Genomic DNA, 18,970 nt, shown 5'->3' with positions numbered 1-18,970 from the left:
CAGACTTGATCTCGAATTTCTGTTGCTTAAGTCACCCAGTCTGTGGTCCTGTGTTCTAGCAGCCCTAGGAAACGAATACTCTTAGATGTAAAAGGTTAGGGTTTTGTAAATAATTAAGAGTCTTAATTAATGCAACTATGGTTTTAAAAAGGAGTTTTTGAGTTATTTTATTTTTCCTTTCATTGATTCCACCAGTTTCCTGGAGAAAGAAACTAAAAAGCACATGTGTCTTCCCTTCAACCCAGCAATTGCACTACTGGGTATTTATCCAAAGGTTACAAAAAGAGTGATTCGAAGGGGCTCCTGCACCCCAATGTTTATAGCAGCAATGTCCACAGTAGCCAAACTATGGAAAGAGCCCAGAAGTCCATTGAAAGATGAATGGATAAAGAAGATGTGGTATATATACAATGGAATATTACTTGGCCATCAAAAAGAATGAAATCTTGCCATCTTCAATGACGTGGATGGAACTAGAGGGTATTATGCTAAGCGAAATAAGTCAATCAGAAAAATACTATATGATTTCACTCATATGTGGAATTTAAGAAACAAAACAGATGAACTTCTGAGGGGGAAGGAAAAATAAAATAAGATAAAAACAGAGAGGGAAGCAAACCATAAGAAACTCTTAATTATAGGGAACAAACTGAGGGTTGCTGGAGGATAGGTGGGTGGGGGGAATGGGGTACCTGGGTGATGGACATTAAGGAGGACACTTGATGTAATGAGCACTGGGTGTTATACTGAACTGATGAATCACTAAATTCTACCGCTGAAACTAATAATACATATATGTTACCTAAATTGAATTTAAATAAAAAATTAAAAAGAAAACTTGTATGTCTTAATGGTATCATTCTTTTCTTTACCAGAATTATATTGGATTGGTGATTTTCAGATTGCCTGATAACAACTGGTAACATGGCCTTCATATAATCCATTTGTGGACCACACGTACTTAACCACTGCAGTGAAAGGCTGGTTTATCCATAATGGTTTATGGCGGAGTCATGGAAAGGTGAATGTGAGAGGGGCTCAGAGCTGTTATAGGTGAGGTTAGCAACTCTCAGAAAGAAAAGTAAGTCTGAACCCAAGAGGAGCTGATTTCGACACAGAACGAGCCAGTAGGTAGATTTTGAAAGTCCTGAAGAGAATCACATTTCTTGGAAAAGCAAGGAGATAACATGGCACATTTGGTTCTCTTCCCAGGAGAGCACCCCTTCTTTCTCTCCTCTTGACCCTGGGGAAGAAGAGGGCTATTGGCTTATTTCCAGCCGGGCCCAATAGCTCTTTTTCTGTTTTCGTTCTCCAGGATCAATCCCTTAATTGTGTTTATCATCATTTTATCCTTGACTTTTCCCTGTGACTCATACTTTCCTCCTCATACTATTTGACCACGTCGGTGCCCCCAAGGATTTCTTTATTTGCCATCTGCTCTACTTTCCACACCATTTCTCCTGGGAAACAGCTTTACCCACATGGATTCCATTTCCATCTAGGTGTTGTTGATGACAGCCCTTAGGTCAACATCTCTAGCCACGACTTCTCGTCCATTCTCCTGTCCTGGGTTTTTTGTATTTTTTTTTGTTTTGGTTTGGTTGTTTTTTGGTTTTGTTTTGTTTTGGGTTTTTTTTTTTAGTACATAGAGAACATTTCCTCTGTGTTCTTATAAATGCCTACAATGAAATCTATCCAAAATAGAGCTCTTCCAGCTGGACTCTTCTCTCAAAATTGGCAACACCATTCCTTTCTTAGTCTCTTTGGGATGTGAACTTTTGATTTCAGTCTTTTCCCCTTTTGGTATATTTGTCACTTCATCCTGCTGATCTTTGTTTAGCAATATTTTTGGCTGTGTCCCTTTGTCTTTGGCGTATGCATGAGCTGATTCAGGGTTACCCTTCCCTCTTCCCCCTCTGATTAATCCTGTGTGCAAGGTTAGCGCACCCTATTGAAATCCGTTCTCTTTTCAAAATGGTTTATCCTCATTCAAGATTCAGCTCAGTAAATGGGAACTAGATGCTGATTGTCAATGACCAACGGCCCCTGACATCTTAACTTTGGTAAATTAAGCAATTCCTTGCCTCAGAGTTTCAGTATGAATAGTCCAACACTGAATATTTCAACTTGGATACCTTGTCAGGGCTCGTAATTCAACTTGTGGACAGCCTATTCTGTTTTCCCATTCCCTCCCGCCCCAAGCTTTGGTTCCACTCCCCATCTTTCCTGTCACCATCATGGAACCCCACTCCTTGGAGTCTCCCAGACTTACTGGATTCTTCTCTCCTTTGCCCTTACAGCCCACCTGTTAGTGTTGTCTTACCTTTTTTTCTCTGAAAAGTCTGATGTTTCGGCTCCTTCCTTTCTATTTTCTCAGGCAGTTTCTTAGTCCAGATCCTCAGTGCCGCCCCCCGCCCCCCACCCCGGACTGCTGTGACAGCCCAGATCATCTTACTCCAGACCAGTGATCTGTCCACTGTGCCACTATGCATCAGATAGGTGAAGTGTACCTCTTTAATGAGGTAAATTTAATTTATTTGAACAATTTTGAATGGTTGTATTTCTCAGATGTCATCAGAAGCAGGTGATACAGAAACGGTACATGACTTCGGATCACCATCATGGGTGCCCATCATCTTAGCAGGTGGTGTGCAGTTGGGTGTGCCCCATACTTTACATCTGTCACTTCTCACATGTCAGCTTCTGTTTCTCCTTGCCTGTTGTACCTGTCTCCTTGTTTGGTGCTTCTAGTCCGAGAACCTACAAAGGGAAGAAGAATGGTTAATAGCATGGATCTGAGAGTTGGGCAGACCTCAGTTCATGTCCCAGCCCTGCTCCTAGTAGCAAAGTGACCTTGGACCAATGAGGTCATCTCCCAAAACTCCATTTACTCATCTGTAAAACGGGAAAAATGCACTTCACCCCACAATTGCGGGGTGTAAGCCGCTGGAGTCCGACCCAGAGAGCAAAGTCAACGCTAGTCCCTCTGCAACATAATTGTGTGTTAGAGGACAATCAGTAAGGCTGGTGGAGGCTGAAGGTGTGAAGTGAGTGGCAGGAGTAGTAGGGCTTCACACCAGCTTTACGGAGTATTCAAAACTTCTAGAAGATTGAAGTTATCAGAAGATGGCAATTCTGGATAAGTAGGCTGTTGGTGCCACGGTTGCTTACTGGTTTAGCATTTGGTATTGTATTGCTACTACGTAAATACTTCTACATTGTTGTCTCTAAGCAAAGCCTAAACTTCTTGAGGGCATAGGCCATAGGGCTAGCTGCGCCCGGCAATTTGCTTACGCGGGTTAGCAGGATCTGGGACAGTGTCCTTCTGCCTTTCAAAAGATACCCCATTTTTCTAACCTCAGCTCAAGTCTTAGCTCCTCTAAGGTCCTGTCATGTTTACTTTGGCGAGTTGCTTATGTTGCTTAGAATTGCTGGTTGTTCTTTTTAATTTGCAATGAACTTGGCAACCCCCATGGGATTTTAAGCTCCTTTAGGGCGGTGCCAATGTGTTAGATGTCTTTGTGTTTCCTTTTGTGCCCAACCCCAGTCTTTTTTATATAGAGGACCGACCCTTAATGAAATCAGTAGTATTGTTATTGTCATAATTGACGAAAGAATTCTGCAGAGTTTTGGTTGATCCTAAACTGTGCTCTGATGGAATACATTATATATTTAACATTACACAACTAGTGGATAAACAGACTTTGATTGAAAATGGTATAAAAGCCCCAGAGACATTTAGTATACACTATTTTGGAAATGTATCATTTAAAATTGGCTAATCTGAAATTATCTTTGCACTACTTGTGAAATATAAACTTGATAAGCAGGATGACTATCATTAAAATTTTATGAATATAGTTTTGCATGTCCATGAAGACATTTTTTTTCTAGTATTTTTCAACCCCTGAGGCATCAAATTATCATGTTATACAGGGTAATCAAGAGCTTTGCAGGTTAACCCTTTTCTAGATGTTTAAAAATGTCCATTCAGGTGGATATTTCTAACATTCATACATTTTTGACGTTCCTTTTGATGTATTCTACAACTTTATAATATCATATTGAGTAATGTGATCTCTAAGACAGATATGGCATCCCGTTGGGTATGGGACTTAATCCTTCGAGTTCCTGATTGTTTCTATCAAATACTCATTATTTAGCAGAAGCGTGTGTCAGAGGATTTTGGGAAGTGGGGAAATTTGTACCTCTTTAACACTAAGGTGCTCACAATTGTGTTCTCTTTAACAATGTAACTGGATTCTGCGTGGCAATCTATTTCACATCTGCCAAACCACAATTAAACTTTATCCACTGCTGGAAATGGTGCCATTATTTTACTTATAATTCCCTCTCTCAAGCTTTGGTAGAATTCAGTGAAGTTGAGTTCAATGTAATTTCTTTTTAAATCATAGTTGAACCCTCACTCAGCTCCGTGGTTTCACCAGAGTCTGATCTTCCAGTAGATAATTTTGGGGTGGTGAAATGGAAAGGAAATGTACTCAGATGTGAAGCAACTTTTCAGTTCATCTAGTTGTGAAATATAAAATTATGAAGAAACTAAGCAAATGGGGGGGGGGGAGGACTAAATGAGCCAGTCCTTTAATAAGTGACATTAAAAAAAAAAATCTTATGAGTTAAGACTTCAGGAAAATCATAAAGATTTTTGGCTATTCTTATTTTTAGGTGGAAAATACTATTCTTAACCCTAGAAAACTGAATTTCTCATTAAACCATTAAGACAGAGACAAAGAGGCACGTAGAATTACCTTGATTTGAACTTTTTTTTTTTAAGATTTTATTTATTCATTCATGAGAGACAGAGAGAGAGGCAGAGGGAGAAGCAGGCTCCCAAGGAGCAGGGAGCCCGATGTGGGACTTGATCCCAGGACCCTGGGCTCATGACCTGAGCCAAAGGCAGATGCTTAACCATCTGAGCCACCCAGGTGCCCTTGATTTGAACTTCTAAAATCAGGGTTTGATTTTTCCCCTTACCTTAGGAACCTAAACCCATCACTTGACTTCCTAGCTTTCAAAGTAGGACCCTTGTGAGAATGAATTGGAAAGGGTAACTCTGGACTGTCCCAGACAGAGTCTGGCGTTTGCTCACCCTGTCCATAAAACATCCAGCCCAGAGCCTAGTATGTACTTAGGTGCTCAAGATTTTAAAATCTGGAGAACCATGATAACCCTGAGGAATGGTGTTTGAGTCTGAGGCAGCAGGCGTGGTGAAGGGCATTTCTAGCCATGCACATCTCCTCTCTGATCCTGGGCATCCATCACCAGAGGTAGCCAGTGATGATTTCCACAATTTTATGACCCTTGGCTGTCATCCCAATAACAAATAAGTCATAAGCCATCCTCTTTCCATCTGTAAAATTCCACTTCTGCACCCTGGCCTTTCTACCAAAATGTTTCTGAAACAGTGAAAATAGAAAAAAGAGCCACTTCTCTTTTATGTAACATCAGCGTATTTCCTCTACTGCCACCCAACCCTCTCCTCCCCAAGTACTTGAGGATTGAGGAATGAGGAGCAAACTAGGTAGCAGAGGACAAAGGGGAATGCTTATTTGTTTGGCCTCCAGTGGTTAAGTTACTAAAAGTCAAGGGATTGGTTATTTCTATATTGTATAAAACATCTAAAACAATATGAATATTTAATACTGATAACTATGGGAAAAAACATTTTCAGTGTTATTGCAGAATTGGGGGGAGGTTGACTTGAACAAAAAGAGGAATAGGAAAAAACAGTGTAGATTCTGAATAAGCAAACCAAAATAGTCTCGTCAGGCAGAAGGATGTATATGGAGATATCATTTTGCATAGGTAGATAGTGGAATTCAGGATCCAAACAAGAAGGGAAGCCTCTGTCAGATCTACGGGATCAGGGTGCAGGTGGGGTTCAGAGCGTGTGTCTGGTGTCAGGCTGAGGCTGCTTGTGGGAAGTCAGAGCACGTCCAGGCTGAAGTACAAACAGAACGTGAGCACTGACACCAGGACAGGAGCTGCCTAGCCCCTGCCTTGGTTTTTTAAAAAGTCTTGGTTTGGGTGGGAAAATAGTGACAGGTTTTTCTTTACTCTCCAGAGGAAGGCCAGGTTCCATAGGTGCCTGTGACTGGTCATTGCTCTGTAGCCAGAGAACTAAGCTCTCAGGGAGGCCTGGCCAGTTAGTGCTTTATTCCGTCAACTGAATGCCTACCATGGATAATAAACTTGGTTTAATACTGGGGAAAACACGAATATGAAGTATAAACTATAGCTCTTGGACCCAAAATATAGCCTGGTTATGGAAACATGACCTAAATGTGTAAAAAGTGAAATAGCACAAAAGATAAGAAATTCAGTTCAACAAGACAAAAGAGATTTTGCAAGTCAAAAGTGCAATTTGTGGCCAAATGAATAGTACATATGGTAAGTGCCATTGGGAAAGAGATGTGGGAATGATCAGTGTGGGTTGGAGAGGTCTGGGAAGAGGAGGGATCTGAATTGTCTTGTATTTGAATAAATTGAGAGAAAAGGTGAAGGCGTGCCAGATGAGGGGATGGTGTAAGAGTGTGGAGGTAGGGCGTGTAAGAGACATTCTAGAAACAGTGAGTAGAACAGCTTAATTCAAGTTGGAGGTTGAGGACAGTTACTAGTTGGTGATGAAGCCAACAACGTAATTGAAATCGAACGTGATGATGTTAAGTGAAAGAGCCCTCCACCTTATCATGTAGACACTAAGGAGTCATTGAAAGTTTTTGAACAGGGCGCCTGGGTGGCACAGTTCGTTGAGCATTCAACTCGGTTTTGGCTCAGGTCGTGATCTCAGGGTTGTGAGATTGACTCCCATGTCTGGCTCCACACTCACTTCGGAGTCTGCTTAAGACTCTCTCTACCCCTTACCACACACACTCACTCTCTGTCTCTGTCTCTAAAATAAGTAAATCTTTTTAAAAAAGAAAAAGAACATGTTTTTGGACAGAGGAATAACATGCTTAGAAATATTCTAGGAAGATTAATCTGGCTGCTGAATATGGACAAATTAGAGGGAAAAAAAAAGACTGCTCAGGTAGACCAGATGTTTGTGTTTGGTCCAGTCCTACTAGACAATGCTTTAACTATGGAAGTGGCAGCAAGAACAGAAATAAAAAGATGGATACAAAAGACATTTTGAAAGAAGGAGAAATTACTAAGATTTAGCACCTTCTTGTCCTTGGATAAAAGAAGAATCATCAAAGGTAAATCCACATTTTTGGAACCAAGTGATTAGAAGAATATTCTATGAACAGAAAGGGGGATGCTAGAAAGGGGTGCAAGATGGTTAAATTTTTAGGAAAAGATAAGGGAGTTCAGCTTTGGAAGATAGTCTTTGATGTAGCGGGAGGCAGAAATATATTCATGGAAGGTAAGAGGGAGAGCCTGGCCTGTCATGAAGGCGGGAGTCGCCTGCATAGATAGGACAGCTCAAACTGTTTGAATGATTGTCTTCCAGAGAGAACAGAGTCAAAATGTTGGAAATGCCAACATTTTAAAGGAGGAAGAGGAAAAGGAACCACCGAGGCACACAGTGTGCAATCAAACACTGGAGGAGGAGATTACAGATTCTCATAAGCACAGATAAGAGCATCAAGAAGGAAGTTGTGGTCAGCATATCAGATGTTGCAGGGAGGTCAGGGGGAATAGGGGCTGAAAAAGTCCCTTGGGTTGGGCAATTAGGAAGTCGTTTACCTTTAAGAACACATAACTGTAGTGTGTGGATGTGCTGGGGTGGGGGCCGTGGATTAAGGAATGAGTCTTGAAGAAAAGGGAGCATAAACCACTGATTACAGGTGAGAAGAAGAAAAAAATTAAAGGGGAAGAGTATGGCTGTTACTCCTCTTGGCTTTTAAGTTGGGAGTGTGTGTGTTCCGCACACACATGAAGGCAGAAGAAAAAGATTAAGTCATTGATTCGCTCGGCAAAACTTTATTAAGTACCTAGTAAGGACTTGGATCTAATTAACAGGCAGAAATTGAAAGCTGTAAGAGAAGGAGAAGACAGTGGAAGGAACCAGAGAGGAGGAATCATGAGAATGGGAGGAAATTTGGTGTTGGAAAGGAGAGACACAGCTTCCTCTGAGACCGGAGAGAAGGAAGAAAGGATGGGGGGTGGACATAGAGTCAGGAGTGTTCTGAAATGAAGAGAATAAAGGTAGAAAGTACGGCTGCTGACGTTGGGCTCCTGGACAAAGTGGAAGGTGTCTGCTGGGAGAGAAAGGGTGGCCAGGGTGATGGGACCAGGTGGGAAGGAAAAGGTTAAATGACCATTCTAGGTAAGGCGAAGGGGTCAGAGACATGAACACGAGGACAGCTAGACACCAGTGGAGCTTGATGAAAACCCTGCTGTCCTTGTGCTTCTATGAGAAATGTTCATCAGCTGCAGTTAGATGATGAGCAGTGTTTGTTTCTACTTTCACCTTTAAGAACTTGCCTTTCTCATTGTCTTATTTTTTCTTGATAGCTTCCTATGAATTTTTGCTTCTAGAATCACCATAATTGTAAATTGTACAACTATTCCAGAGTTATGGTCTTCTAGATTTCTGTGGTTATCTCAGTTTGGCTGAGATGTTGCCATGGAATAATAGTACTTTCTAGATAAACACATTGATAGATGAACTTAACAGGAAAAGTTAGTGAGTGGAGCCCATGAATGGTGCTACCTACTCCTCCCCCAAAATAAATAAATGTTTTAATGATATAAAACATATAAAATAAATGATAAAATGTTTTATTTAGGCCATCTAAATGAAAATATCAGACTGACTGCTGATCTCCTCAGCCTTACAGAATTCATTTAAGATGACTAAGATCCCAGGGGGTAATTATGGTTCATCCAGAAGCTAGCAGTCGTGAGTGGCTCCATGATTGGACCTATGTGGGAAGATGTTTCTTCAAACAAGCTAATCTGGGGTCTGTGACAAGGAGCAGTAGACCATTGGGACAACTTAGTATGTAACAGTTAACTGGCCCACCTGATACGGTCCTCAGTTTTAGTAGGAATACAACACAGTGAGAATTGAAGAATCTGTTTCTATCACAAACAATATTTACTAAAAAAATAAGTAACGAACAAAGTTCTGATATGCTCATTCTGTATCTGAATCTTGATTGTATTCCCTACTGACTCTACAATTCTTCCACCCTCCTAATGGTGGCAGGCGGAACACTCCAGAACCTCCTTGGCCTCCCAAACTGAGTGGCCAGAATGTGCTTCCGGGGCAGGGGAAGGGAGGGAAAAGATTCACTTTCCCCACGTTGCTTTGAAGTGGAAGGAAAGTATTCTGTAGGACCCAAGCCGCTGGTCAGAACTGAGATGAATCTGCTGAATTCATTCATTTAATTTAATTCACTCCTTTTTCTTGTAGGTATGGCCTCACATGTGCAAGTCTTCTCCCCTCACACCCTTCAATCAAGTGCCTTCTGTAGTGTGAAGAAACTGAAAGTAGAGCCGAGTTCCACCTGGGACATGACTGGGTACGGCTCCCACAGCAAAGTGTATAGCCAGAGCAAGAACATACCACCTTCTCAGCCAGCCACTACAACCGTCAGCACCTCCTTGCCAATCCCAAACCCAAGCCTACCTTACGAGCAGACCATCATCTTCCCAGGAAGCACCGGGCACATAGTTGTAACATCAGCAAGTAGCACTTCTGTCACTGGGCAAGTCCTCGGCGGACCACATAACCTAATGCGTCGAAGCACTGTGAGCCTTCTTGATACCTACCAAAAATGTGGACTCAAGCGTAAGAGTGAGGAGATTGAGAACACGAGCAGCGTGCAGATCATCGAAGAGCATCCACCCATGATTCAGAATAATGCGAGTGGGGCCACTGTAGCCACTGCCACCACATCGACTGCCACCTCCAAAAACAGTGGTTCCAACAGCGAAGGTGATTACCAGCTGGTCCAGCATGAGGTGCTGTGCTCCATGACCAACACTTACGAAGTTTTAGAATTCCTGGGCCGAGGGACGTTCGGGCAAGTGGTCAAGTGCTGGAAGCGGGGCACCAATGAAATCGTGGCCATCAAAATCCTGAAGAACCACCCGTCGTACGCCCGGCAGGGTCAGATCGAGGTGAGCATCCTGGCGCGCTTGAGCACGGAGAGTGCGGACGACTACAACTTTGTCCGCGCCTACGAGTGCTTCCAGCACAAGAACCACACGTGCTTGGTGTTCGAGATGCTGGAGCAGAACCTCTATGACTTTCTGAAGCAGAACAAGTTTAGCCCCTTGCCCCTCAAATACATTCGCCCAGTCCTCCAGCAGGTAGCCACAGCCCTGATGAAACTGAAAAGCCTAGGTCTCATCCATGCCGACCTCAAACCAGAAAACATCATGCTGGTAGATCCTTCTAGACAGCCGTACAGAGTAAAGGTCATCGACTTCGGTTCGGCCAGTCACGTGTCCAAGGCTGTGTGTTCCACCTATTTGCAGTCCAGATACTACAGGTAAGACCGCTTGCCCCGACGCAGGAGATGCCGAGTGCCCCCCTGGCGTTCACAGAGAGTGTGCAGCGGGGGTCCCTGGGAGGGCGGGGGGAGGTAAAATTACTCGCCTCCAGTTGTTGCCCTCAAGTAACTGACCATAGTTTGGTCAGAAAATTAGGACATGCGCGTGGAAGTGATGGTTAGAAGCCACGTGAGAATGGAGCCAAGTAAGCTGCTCGGCATACGTGTTCAGATTCTGAAGGGATTCCTGGAGCCTGGGGTGAAGGGCCTGGCGGGGGTGGTTAGGTCCTGGCGGATGGGGAGGACCCAGACATGGGCAGGGCATGGGGCGGGGAGGGAGAGGGGAGTGCATTATTGAGGTCACTGCCGCAGGAACTCACAAGACTTGCTCAGGAGACAAGGAGGACACCCGCCCGGGAGGCCATAACAGGGGATCTGTAGGTGATGTGATTCAGATATGATTGAAAGGATAGGTGGGGGGGTTGGGGTCTTAAATACCCGACTAAGGAAGGGGTTGCAGCTGTATCCTTAAACACAGAGCAAGCACTGAGGCATTGGAACAGGTAGCAGGGTGGTGAACAGAGGGCAGCGGGACGAAAGCGATGCTGGGAAGATGACTTTTATGTCCCTGGGGAGGGAGAGGTGTGGCCCAGGCGCCAGTCAGCCCGCGCCTGTGGTGGAGAGCTCGGGTTTGGTCAGGATGGAGGGAGGATTGTGGCAGCCTGGGTAGGGAGTGCAAGGCTTGCATTCCTTCCCTCAGTCAACAAGGATTGACTGCACTTCTAGCACGTGTCAGGCGCAGTGCTGGGCACCAGGATACAGCACGACAGTGCTGGCAAGGCCCTCGCCATCCTGGAGTCTAGCATACTGGCTCCCAGCCCCGGCTACACATTAACAGTCACCTGTGGGGTGTGGGTGGGGATGGGGTGAGGGGTAGGGTTGGAAAATCACCCAGCTTGGGTCCTAATCCCCACCACGAACTGAATCGGCCCCTCTGGGTGTGGGGTCCTGCGTGGGTGTTTTTTAATGGCAGCTCTGGTGGGATCCAGATGAGAAAGAGCACTGTTTTCGGAGTCTGAGAAACCCAAGGTTGACCTAGATCCACCCCCCTCGCTAGGCTGTGTGGCGTGGTCTTGTTGCCTTGTTTCTCTGTGCCTTTACTTCCTCACCCATGAGCTGGGGAAGTCTGGTCGCCAGCCTCAGGGTTGCTGGGCCAGTGGACTGCAGTGACACGACCCGAGTGCTTCCCTCACTGTCCAGCTCGTGGGTCAGTGCGTGAGGAGTGGAGAGAAATGGGAAATAGGAGAGTCTGTTCTGGGGAGACTGTGCTGGGCTGTGTTTGAGGGGACATCGAGCAGTCCAGTGAACATGGAAGTTGGCAAGAAACTTCCTAAAACTCCAATGAGAAGATAGGACTGACACACATTTAAGAGGTTGTCATGTAGGGGCGCCTGGGTGGCTCAGTCGGTTTAGCGGCTGCCTTCGGCTCAGGTCATGATCCCAGGGTCCTGGGATCGAGCCCCGCGTCGGGCTCCCTGCTCAGTGGAGAGCCTGCTTCTCCCTCTCCCTCTGCCTGCCTCTCTGCCTACTTGTGCTATCTCTCTGTCAAAAAAAGAAAAAAAAAAATCTTAAAAAAAAGAGGTTGTCATGTAGACTATAAAACCAGAGTCCCAAGACTCATGTGCCTGAGCACTTGTGCCCTGACACTCCGATCGGGGGTGTGCTTTCTCCACACTTCCTTCCAGGCCACAGAGAAAGGCTGCAAAATGTGCTAGAGCCTCAGCTGACTGCACACCCATCCCAGAGGCTGACCTCCCCCCGTTTACCCATCCTCAGCCTGCGGGTCTCAGTAGATAACCTCACGCCCCCATCCCTGAGAGATCTGAGCCCCAGGTCGTGCCCCTGCCCATTCCTCATCCAGTGGGGCCCTGCTGTGTCTCTGCCGCTGCCCATCCCCCCCATCTCCTGAGCTACAGCAGCTCTTCTAGGCTCTTCTCCCATCCTTCCCCAGCGTTCCCTTCCCACTTCGTCCAGCAGCTAAGGAGGAGCCTCCTCTGCCCCCCTGCCTCCCTGCCTCCCTGCCAGATTCAGGAGGGAAGGATCTACCACTCACTTGCAGTCTGCTGTCGGTCCCCCTGCTCTGGAGCTACACTCAGAGGGAAGCCAGGAGCCCGGTGCTGTGGCCGCGGAGAAGCGGGGGCCTGGGCTTGGAGCCTGCAGGGGAGGGCCCTGCCTGAACCCCGAGGGAAGGGTTGAAGGAGGAGGGTGTGCAGGGGTGAGACAGCAAGCACGTGTTCTCTTTAGGAAGTGTCTTCTTTGAAAGGTAGCTCTGGTTGGTGTCATTGCGGGTCACCTTCACAGGTCCCGGAAGGAGTAGCTGGTGCTCAGGCTTTTAATACTCAGTTACCCGAAATTGCTGCTTAGCGAACAGATACCGGTTTTATTCACCTTCAGTAGAAATTGAGCATGGTGACTTGTAAAGAGACTTTTAAAAACTGTTCGAAAGGCAATGCATATTGAGAGTAAAACTTGATGGATCAAGTAAGTCGGTTTTGGGATTCTTTATGTACTCAACGTCTTCTCGCCTTCTTGTGCCCACGTGACACTTCCCACCCCCCTCCCACCAGGATGGTCTCTGCCCTTGGTGCCTGGGACCCAGCTCAGGGAGTCTGGTGGGTGTGGAAGGCTTGTTTGCAGATAGTCTCGGTGCTCTCCTTAGCTGTCCTCTCCCCGTCTTCTACCTCTGGCCCCTGCACCCCCATTTTCCTCGGAAGGCCCTCCCTCTGGGTACATTATGCCCTTTTTTTAACCCTTAGGTGACTGCTGCCTAAAATTCTGGGCAGGCAAACCTCTTCCTCCTCGTGGTCACCTTGGCCAAAAAGATGAGTATCCTTTGGGTCTTTATGGTGGGCCTCCGTGCCCAGCTCTGGTTTCAAGGACACAGCCCGCATGAAAGCCAGCCCAGCTTTTCTGCCTCAGGTGATGCTTCCTCTTGACATTGGTCCCCACGTTCCATGCCCTCCCCAAGCCTCATCTGAACCCCAGAGTGGTTTGCTAGCATAGCGAGCAATGCAGGTGCTTGAGGACAGTCTTCGGCTCTGTGTGTGTTAGTCCTAGCTATCTGTGAGGGACAGCCAACTCCAGGCCACGATTTTCAAGTTGATTTTCTCAATTTCTTTGCCTCTTATGGGGGCTGGGGGCTGGGGGCAGGAAAAAACTCTATAATTGTCCATTGTTGATCTGAGAAGGAAGACATTTTCAGCCACATCTTGAGAGAACATGTCTTGTGTTTGAGCTGTGCATCTAAGGAGGTTCCACACTTTGGATCTATCCTTCCATGGGGCCTGGTCCTCCTGGGGCCCCTATGTCTGTGTTGGGTGATTATCCCCTGGGACCTCTCACTTTCAAAGGGGAGGACACTCACATGTCCCTCCTTATTTGAAATGGGATAGTATTAAATACCTTACCTTATTCTCTTCCCTGACAAGTGACGTGGAAACAAGATGACATAGAGAGATGTTCCTGTCCTCGGCCTGAGGTACATGGAAGGATGGGTGGTGTCACAGGGAGGGAACTCCAGGATTTGGTTGGCCAAGGTTGGGGGCATATCACTGTAGAGGCAAGCCTGTCAGTGTGTTTTTCAGGAAACAAAGGCTCCTTTAGATTTTTACATCTGATGCACGAGTATCCCCTTCCTACTTGACCTTCCAACTTGAAGGTCTGTTAACATAGTTAACTGCCGAATCGCACTGTTTCTCAACTGTATTGTGCATAAGAATCACCAGGAGACCTTGTTAAGAACACATTTCCACCAAGGTCCTGCCCCAGACCCACCAAATCAGAATTTCCAGAGAAGTGCCCCCCGAGAAAGTCTCCACCGTGTGCACACACACACGCCCGTGCACACACACACACACACACACACACATACAGAGTTCACTGCAGGGAATTGGATGTGAGCTTGTGCAGGGTGGTCTTTGGCCCACTCTGAGAAACGCTGCTGGGGAGAAAGAGATTTCCTTAATGGTGTTACCTTTCACGTGCTCACACCCCAAGAAATGGAGTTGTAGGTAATCTTCTTTACTCCCGTTACCTCACCTTGGAAGTCCCTGCCATTTCCCTATGTGATTCTACACTGATGCCAGTTTTTGTGGGGGTTTTGGGGGGTTTTTTTGTTTGTTTGTTTCAGTTGAGGGAGAGCCAGCAGTAAATTGACGTGGGGGTATTTCCACTATTGGCGAGACCAGGAAACTAAAAACAAGACCAAATATTAAGCTCTACTCTCCAGAAAAACAAACAAAAAGACACGCCATTCAGGCAAAGGATAGTCAGTGATTAAAATGTGTAGAGTTTTTTGTTTCTGCTCTGGGCTATTCAAAATACTCTGTCTAGACTTAATTTGGAACACTTAAGACCATTACTAAGACCTCAAAAAAATGGGGATAAAAATTTAGGACATAAAAAATGTCCAGTAATCTCCTTCTTCAGAATAATCTAACCTTTTTTTTTTTTTTTTGTCTGATTCTTTTGGTTGCAGAGATTATCTTCAGGTTGGTTACATGGTTGTTTGAGGTAGGGCAGAGATGTATTTTAATTCAGTTCAATTCATCAGGTGTTCACCGGCAGCCTACTGTGTGTCCTGTGTGGGTAGATCTCCTAAAGGGAAGGAGGTAAAGGAAGATCTCTAATCTTGAGGAGTTTATGGTCTCTCTGAAGCGATCGAAGGACACCAATAAATCGCCTAGAGTAGGATTCTGGTGTTTTGATAGCACAAATGTTTGATCACTCGGTAGATATTCATTGAGCCTGGAGGGGAGCAAATCATGAGAAAAACCAGTTACAGAAATTCAGAGTCAATGAAAGATTTTGCCAGACGGGTTAATAGGGAAGATTTATAGAGCAGGAGCTAGTATGGAAGGCATCTTGAGGTGGGTCATCCAGGAGATGAGAGATGGGGGTGAGGGAGCCTGGGAGCCCCTGCGATTGGCACAAATAAGGGAAGATGGTGACATCTGGAAGGAGTCGAAGGCTTGGGTTGGAAAGTAAGGATTAGGGGAGTGAGGTCTGATAGGGGAGAATATTAATGAAGGCATCAGGGTTTGGATTTAAGAACAGAGTAATTTAATGAAGTTAAGGATGTTAATGAATTAAGCGATTGGGATGATGACAAAAAAAAAAGGTTGGGGGGAGCCCAGAGGCTAGGAGACCGTAGTAATTGTTCAGGAATAAAGGGAAGAGGCCCTGGATTATAATGCCTACCCCAACAGTAGAAATGTGAACACTTTTAGTGCTTTTAACTTCCCAGGTACCGTGACTGCATCATTGGCCCAGAGGGGATAGTTTTCTGTTTATTGACTGTGCTTTCTCTAAGGCACAATTCTGAAGCTCTGCTCTCTTTGGAACCTGGTGTTAGATCCCCCCACTGCTACCAAGTGATGGGCTCTGGAAGGAGAGTTGGGAGACTTCGCCCCAGTCCTGGCCTTCTGTGTCCCCAGCTAACCATGTTCCACTGAGTCATTGGGAGAACGTCAGTGTGAGCCATCCACACTCCTGCGTCTGGACCCCATTATGACCAGGGCCTGCGTTCGGTCGTGTGGTTGCTCAGAGTTGGTGGTTCGGTGTATGGTTACGGGACTATTTTTTCTCCTGTGCGTTGAGTTTGGCCTCCTTACCCCATCAGTAGGGGACAGGGGGCCTGGCGCATTCCAAAGCGCCGTACTCTGCATCACTTCAGAAAAGGGGCACAGCTTCTAAAGCCGTAAATATAAGTAGTTTCAAAAATGGCATAACTTGTGCAGATAATCAAGTATAAAGGGTGCCTGACTGGAAATTAGGTTTGACTGAGAAATGAATCGCATTGCAGGCATTAGCTTTTTAAATTAATTTTACTTTTATTACTAGCAGATAGATACAACCGGAAAAGGCTGTAGTTTACACCTTGAGGATATTAAGTGAAATATTCAACCCATTGACAAGCTCATCCACCCAGGGAGACGGTTATAAATATGTGGAAGTTTTCAGGGTTGCAGCTTTTCTGAGAAGTAACCAATAAGTTACCTGGCTGTTAGGTTATCTCCAGTTTCCCTTTACTCGGCTCTAGGACCTTGAACTGTATGGAGATAAATTTGAAATTAAAATTTTCTTTAGTGGGAAGCTTTGTGTGTGCTTGAGTGTATCTGCCCAAGGGCCCCCTTCCCTCCTACACACACACACACACACACACACACACACGTATGCAAGTACTCACGCACAAACTCAGTACCACAGCATAAGCCCGTGCATGGCATATGCATACCTGGGTGTATGCCGGCCAGCACCTTGGTGACAGAAGCCAACACCAAGCCCTAGCAGGGATGCTGATGTGCATGGGTGTGTCCACCACAGCACCACATGGAAGGAGACACACAGACACATGCCACAGTCATGCACGTACACACAAGGACACACACGCACACCTTCACAGACCACAGGAGCAAACCCGAGCAATCCCAGAGGTTGAGGACCCCGGTGCGGAAGCTGTGTTAATGCCATGGAAATGGCCCAGTTTTCTGCCTTGCAGCAGGGATACTGACTACATGTCCCCAGACCTGAGGACAGTGGGACTGGAACCATGTTGGGGCTCAAGGGATAAACCAGTTGTTTCCAAAGTGTAGTCCAAGGATCCTCCTGCTTCAGAACCACGCAGGTGCCTCTCAAAAATGGAGATTCCTGGGTTGCAAAACAAATCTAATGAGCAGGCTCTCTGGCAGTGGGGCAAGGTGACACATATTTAAATACTCTTTACTCATTACATACTCTACAGCTAATTCTGTTAAAACTACTTTATTGAGGTATGATTGGCATACGGAAGGCTGTATGTATGTAATGTGTACAACCTGATGGGTTTGAAGATAAGTATACACCATGAAACCATCACCACAATCTATGCCATAAACACATCCATCACCTCCAGAAGTTTCCTCCCACCCTCTTTATTCATCATCATCATCATGATTTTATTCTTTGAGAACTGTTGCTCTAGATGGCAGGGCTTCCAGAATATGTCACCTCCCTCCCCTCCCCCTTCCACGGGTATACCACACGCCCTGTCAAGATGGGAGAAGCAGGACTGCTGGTGACAGCCTGGCTTTGAGCTATGGATCATTCACCTGAGCAGCTCATGGCCCCTCTGTGGGGCCCAGTCGGTGCCTGGCTTGTGGTCAGACCCCTTATGCCCCAGTGGTGTTGACAGTGAAGATCCAAAAATAGTTGGTGAGATAGGAGAGGGTGTGTGTGTCGGTGAACTGGGAAGCGGGTGGTTAGGAGGAGGTGGGCTGGTTGGGGGGGGGGGGCAGAAAGCAGATGAGCAGCAGAGATGACAATACATGTCACTCTTTGTGTGATTTCTGGTAGATGTAGCACTTTCTGCCGGGTGGCGACTGGGCTCTCCCTGCAGCCACAGCTGGGTTTGGAGCTATCATCCCGATTTATGCATTGAACAAGTAATTGTTTGAATTCCGAAGATGTGCCAGACACTGTGCTTTGTGCTGAGGTTTCAAGAAATGAGTAGGAGGAGTGCCCTCAACTATGCAGTTCTGCCCCTAAGTCTGCAATGGAATGAGCTGTCCTTGGGGAGCCATTGGTTGGGTGTGCCAGGCTCTGCTGTCCTCATCTGCCCAGTGTAGACATCTCTCATTAAACTGAGAAGGGAGAGTGTGCAAGACAAGCCTGGAGTCTCCTTTCTGCCTTGGCCCTGTCGGCTTAAAGCCTGATGGAGGGTCAGGGCTCTTGGTCTTGGGTATTGGGCTGTGGCCCTCATTCCCAGGCAGAGATGGAGATGATGGCATTGTGGAAATGAAGGTCTTAGGTTGGGTGTCCCGAAAGCCGAGCCTGAGACAGGGCTTGGGTGCAGAGAGTCCTTTTGGGAGATCTCAGAAAACAGGAGCAAGGGAATGGGGAAGTGATACCAGAATTAGGGAGCTGCCCCATTCTACCTCCAAGGGGTCCACTGAAGGTCTTTGGGATTGGGCCCCAGAAGGGTAGAAGGCTGGGGCTCCAGTTCCACCGAGGTTGAGGGTCGTGAGCCTTTGTGTGGGCCAAGCTGGTATGAAGATTGGGTGGGCTGGGGCAGACCGAGAGAGGCTGAAGCAGAAAAGCAAGGTGACGTGGTGCGCAGTGAGGTCCACCATGATGGTGGCTGAAATCAGACGGAAAGTGACACATGCCCCGAAAGGCCCCAAGGTGTGTGCTGCAGCACTCTGCCCAGACACCTGTGTGCCGGTGTCCGGAAGTTTCCTCCCACCCTCTTTATTCATCATCATCATCATGATTTTATTCTTTGAGAACTATTGCTCTAGATGGCAGGGCTTCCAGAATATGTCATCTCCCTCCCCTCCCGCCACTTACATGTGACATGTTTTTAAATGGAAAGAGAAGGGGAATCTGGGTGGCTCAGTCATTAAGCGTCTGCCTTCGGCTCAGGTCATGATCCCAGGGTCCTGGGATCAAGCCCCGCATGGGGC

The 18,970-nt window shown here is 46.3% G+C and overlaps 1 protein-coding gene and 1 long non-coding RNA gene across 7 annotated transcripts in view; one reads left to right on the top strand and one right to left on the bottom strand.

The window, feature by feature from the left end:
• Window positions 1-18,970, top strand: part of HIPK2 (homeodomain interacting protein kinase 2) — a 183,659-nt gene that overhangs the window by 45,704 nt on the left and 118,985 nt on the right. For all 6 annotated transcript variants that reach the window (XR_013442895.1, XM_078059634.1, XM_078059631.1 and 3 more), the window contains exon 2: window positions 9,386-10,469. Coding sequence is in view for 5 of the 6 variants with exons in the window: in XM_078059634.1 (XP_077915760.1) it covers window positions 9,386-10,469 (1,084 nt within the window). In the remaining variant the exon portion in view is untranslated. The remainder of the gene's footprint in view (window positions 1-9,385; window positions 10,470-18,970) is intronic.
• Window positions 2,501-3,410, bottom strand: LOC118521714 (uncharacterized). Its single transcript, XR_004910374.1, has 2 exons — window positions 3,358-3,410; window positions 2,501-2,760 (listed from the first exon to the last, which is right to left on the bottom strand). It is a non-coding gene; the product is annotated as an uncharacterized LOC118521714 (long non-coding RNA).

Source organism: Halichoerus grypus, chromosome 12 (genome assembly GCF_964656455.1).
Source record: "Halichoerus grypus chromosome 12, mHalGry1.hap1.1, whole genome shotgun sequence".
In the NCBI taxonomy this organism is placed as follows: Eukaryota; Metazoa; Chordata; class Mammalia; order Carnivora; family Phocidae; genus Halichoerus; species Halichoerus grypus.
Note: the sequence above shows the minus strand (reverse complement) of the source record. Positions and strands in the feature narration are given on the sequence as shown.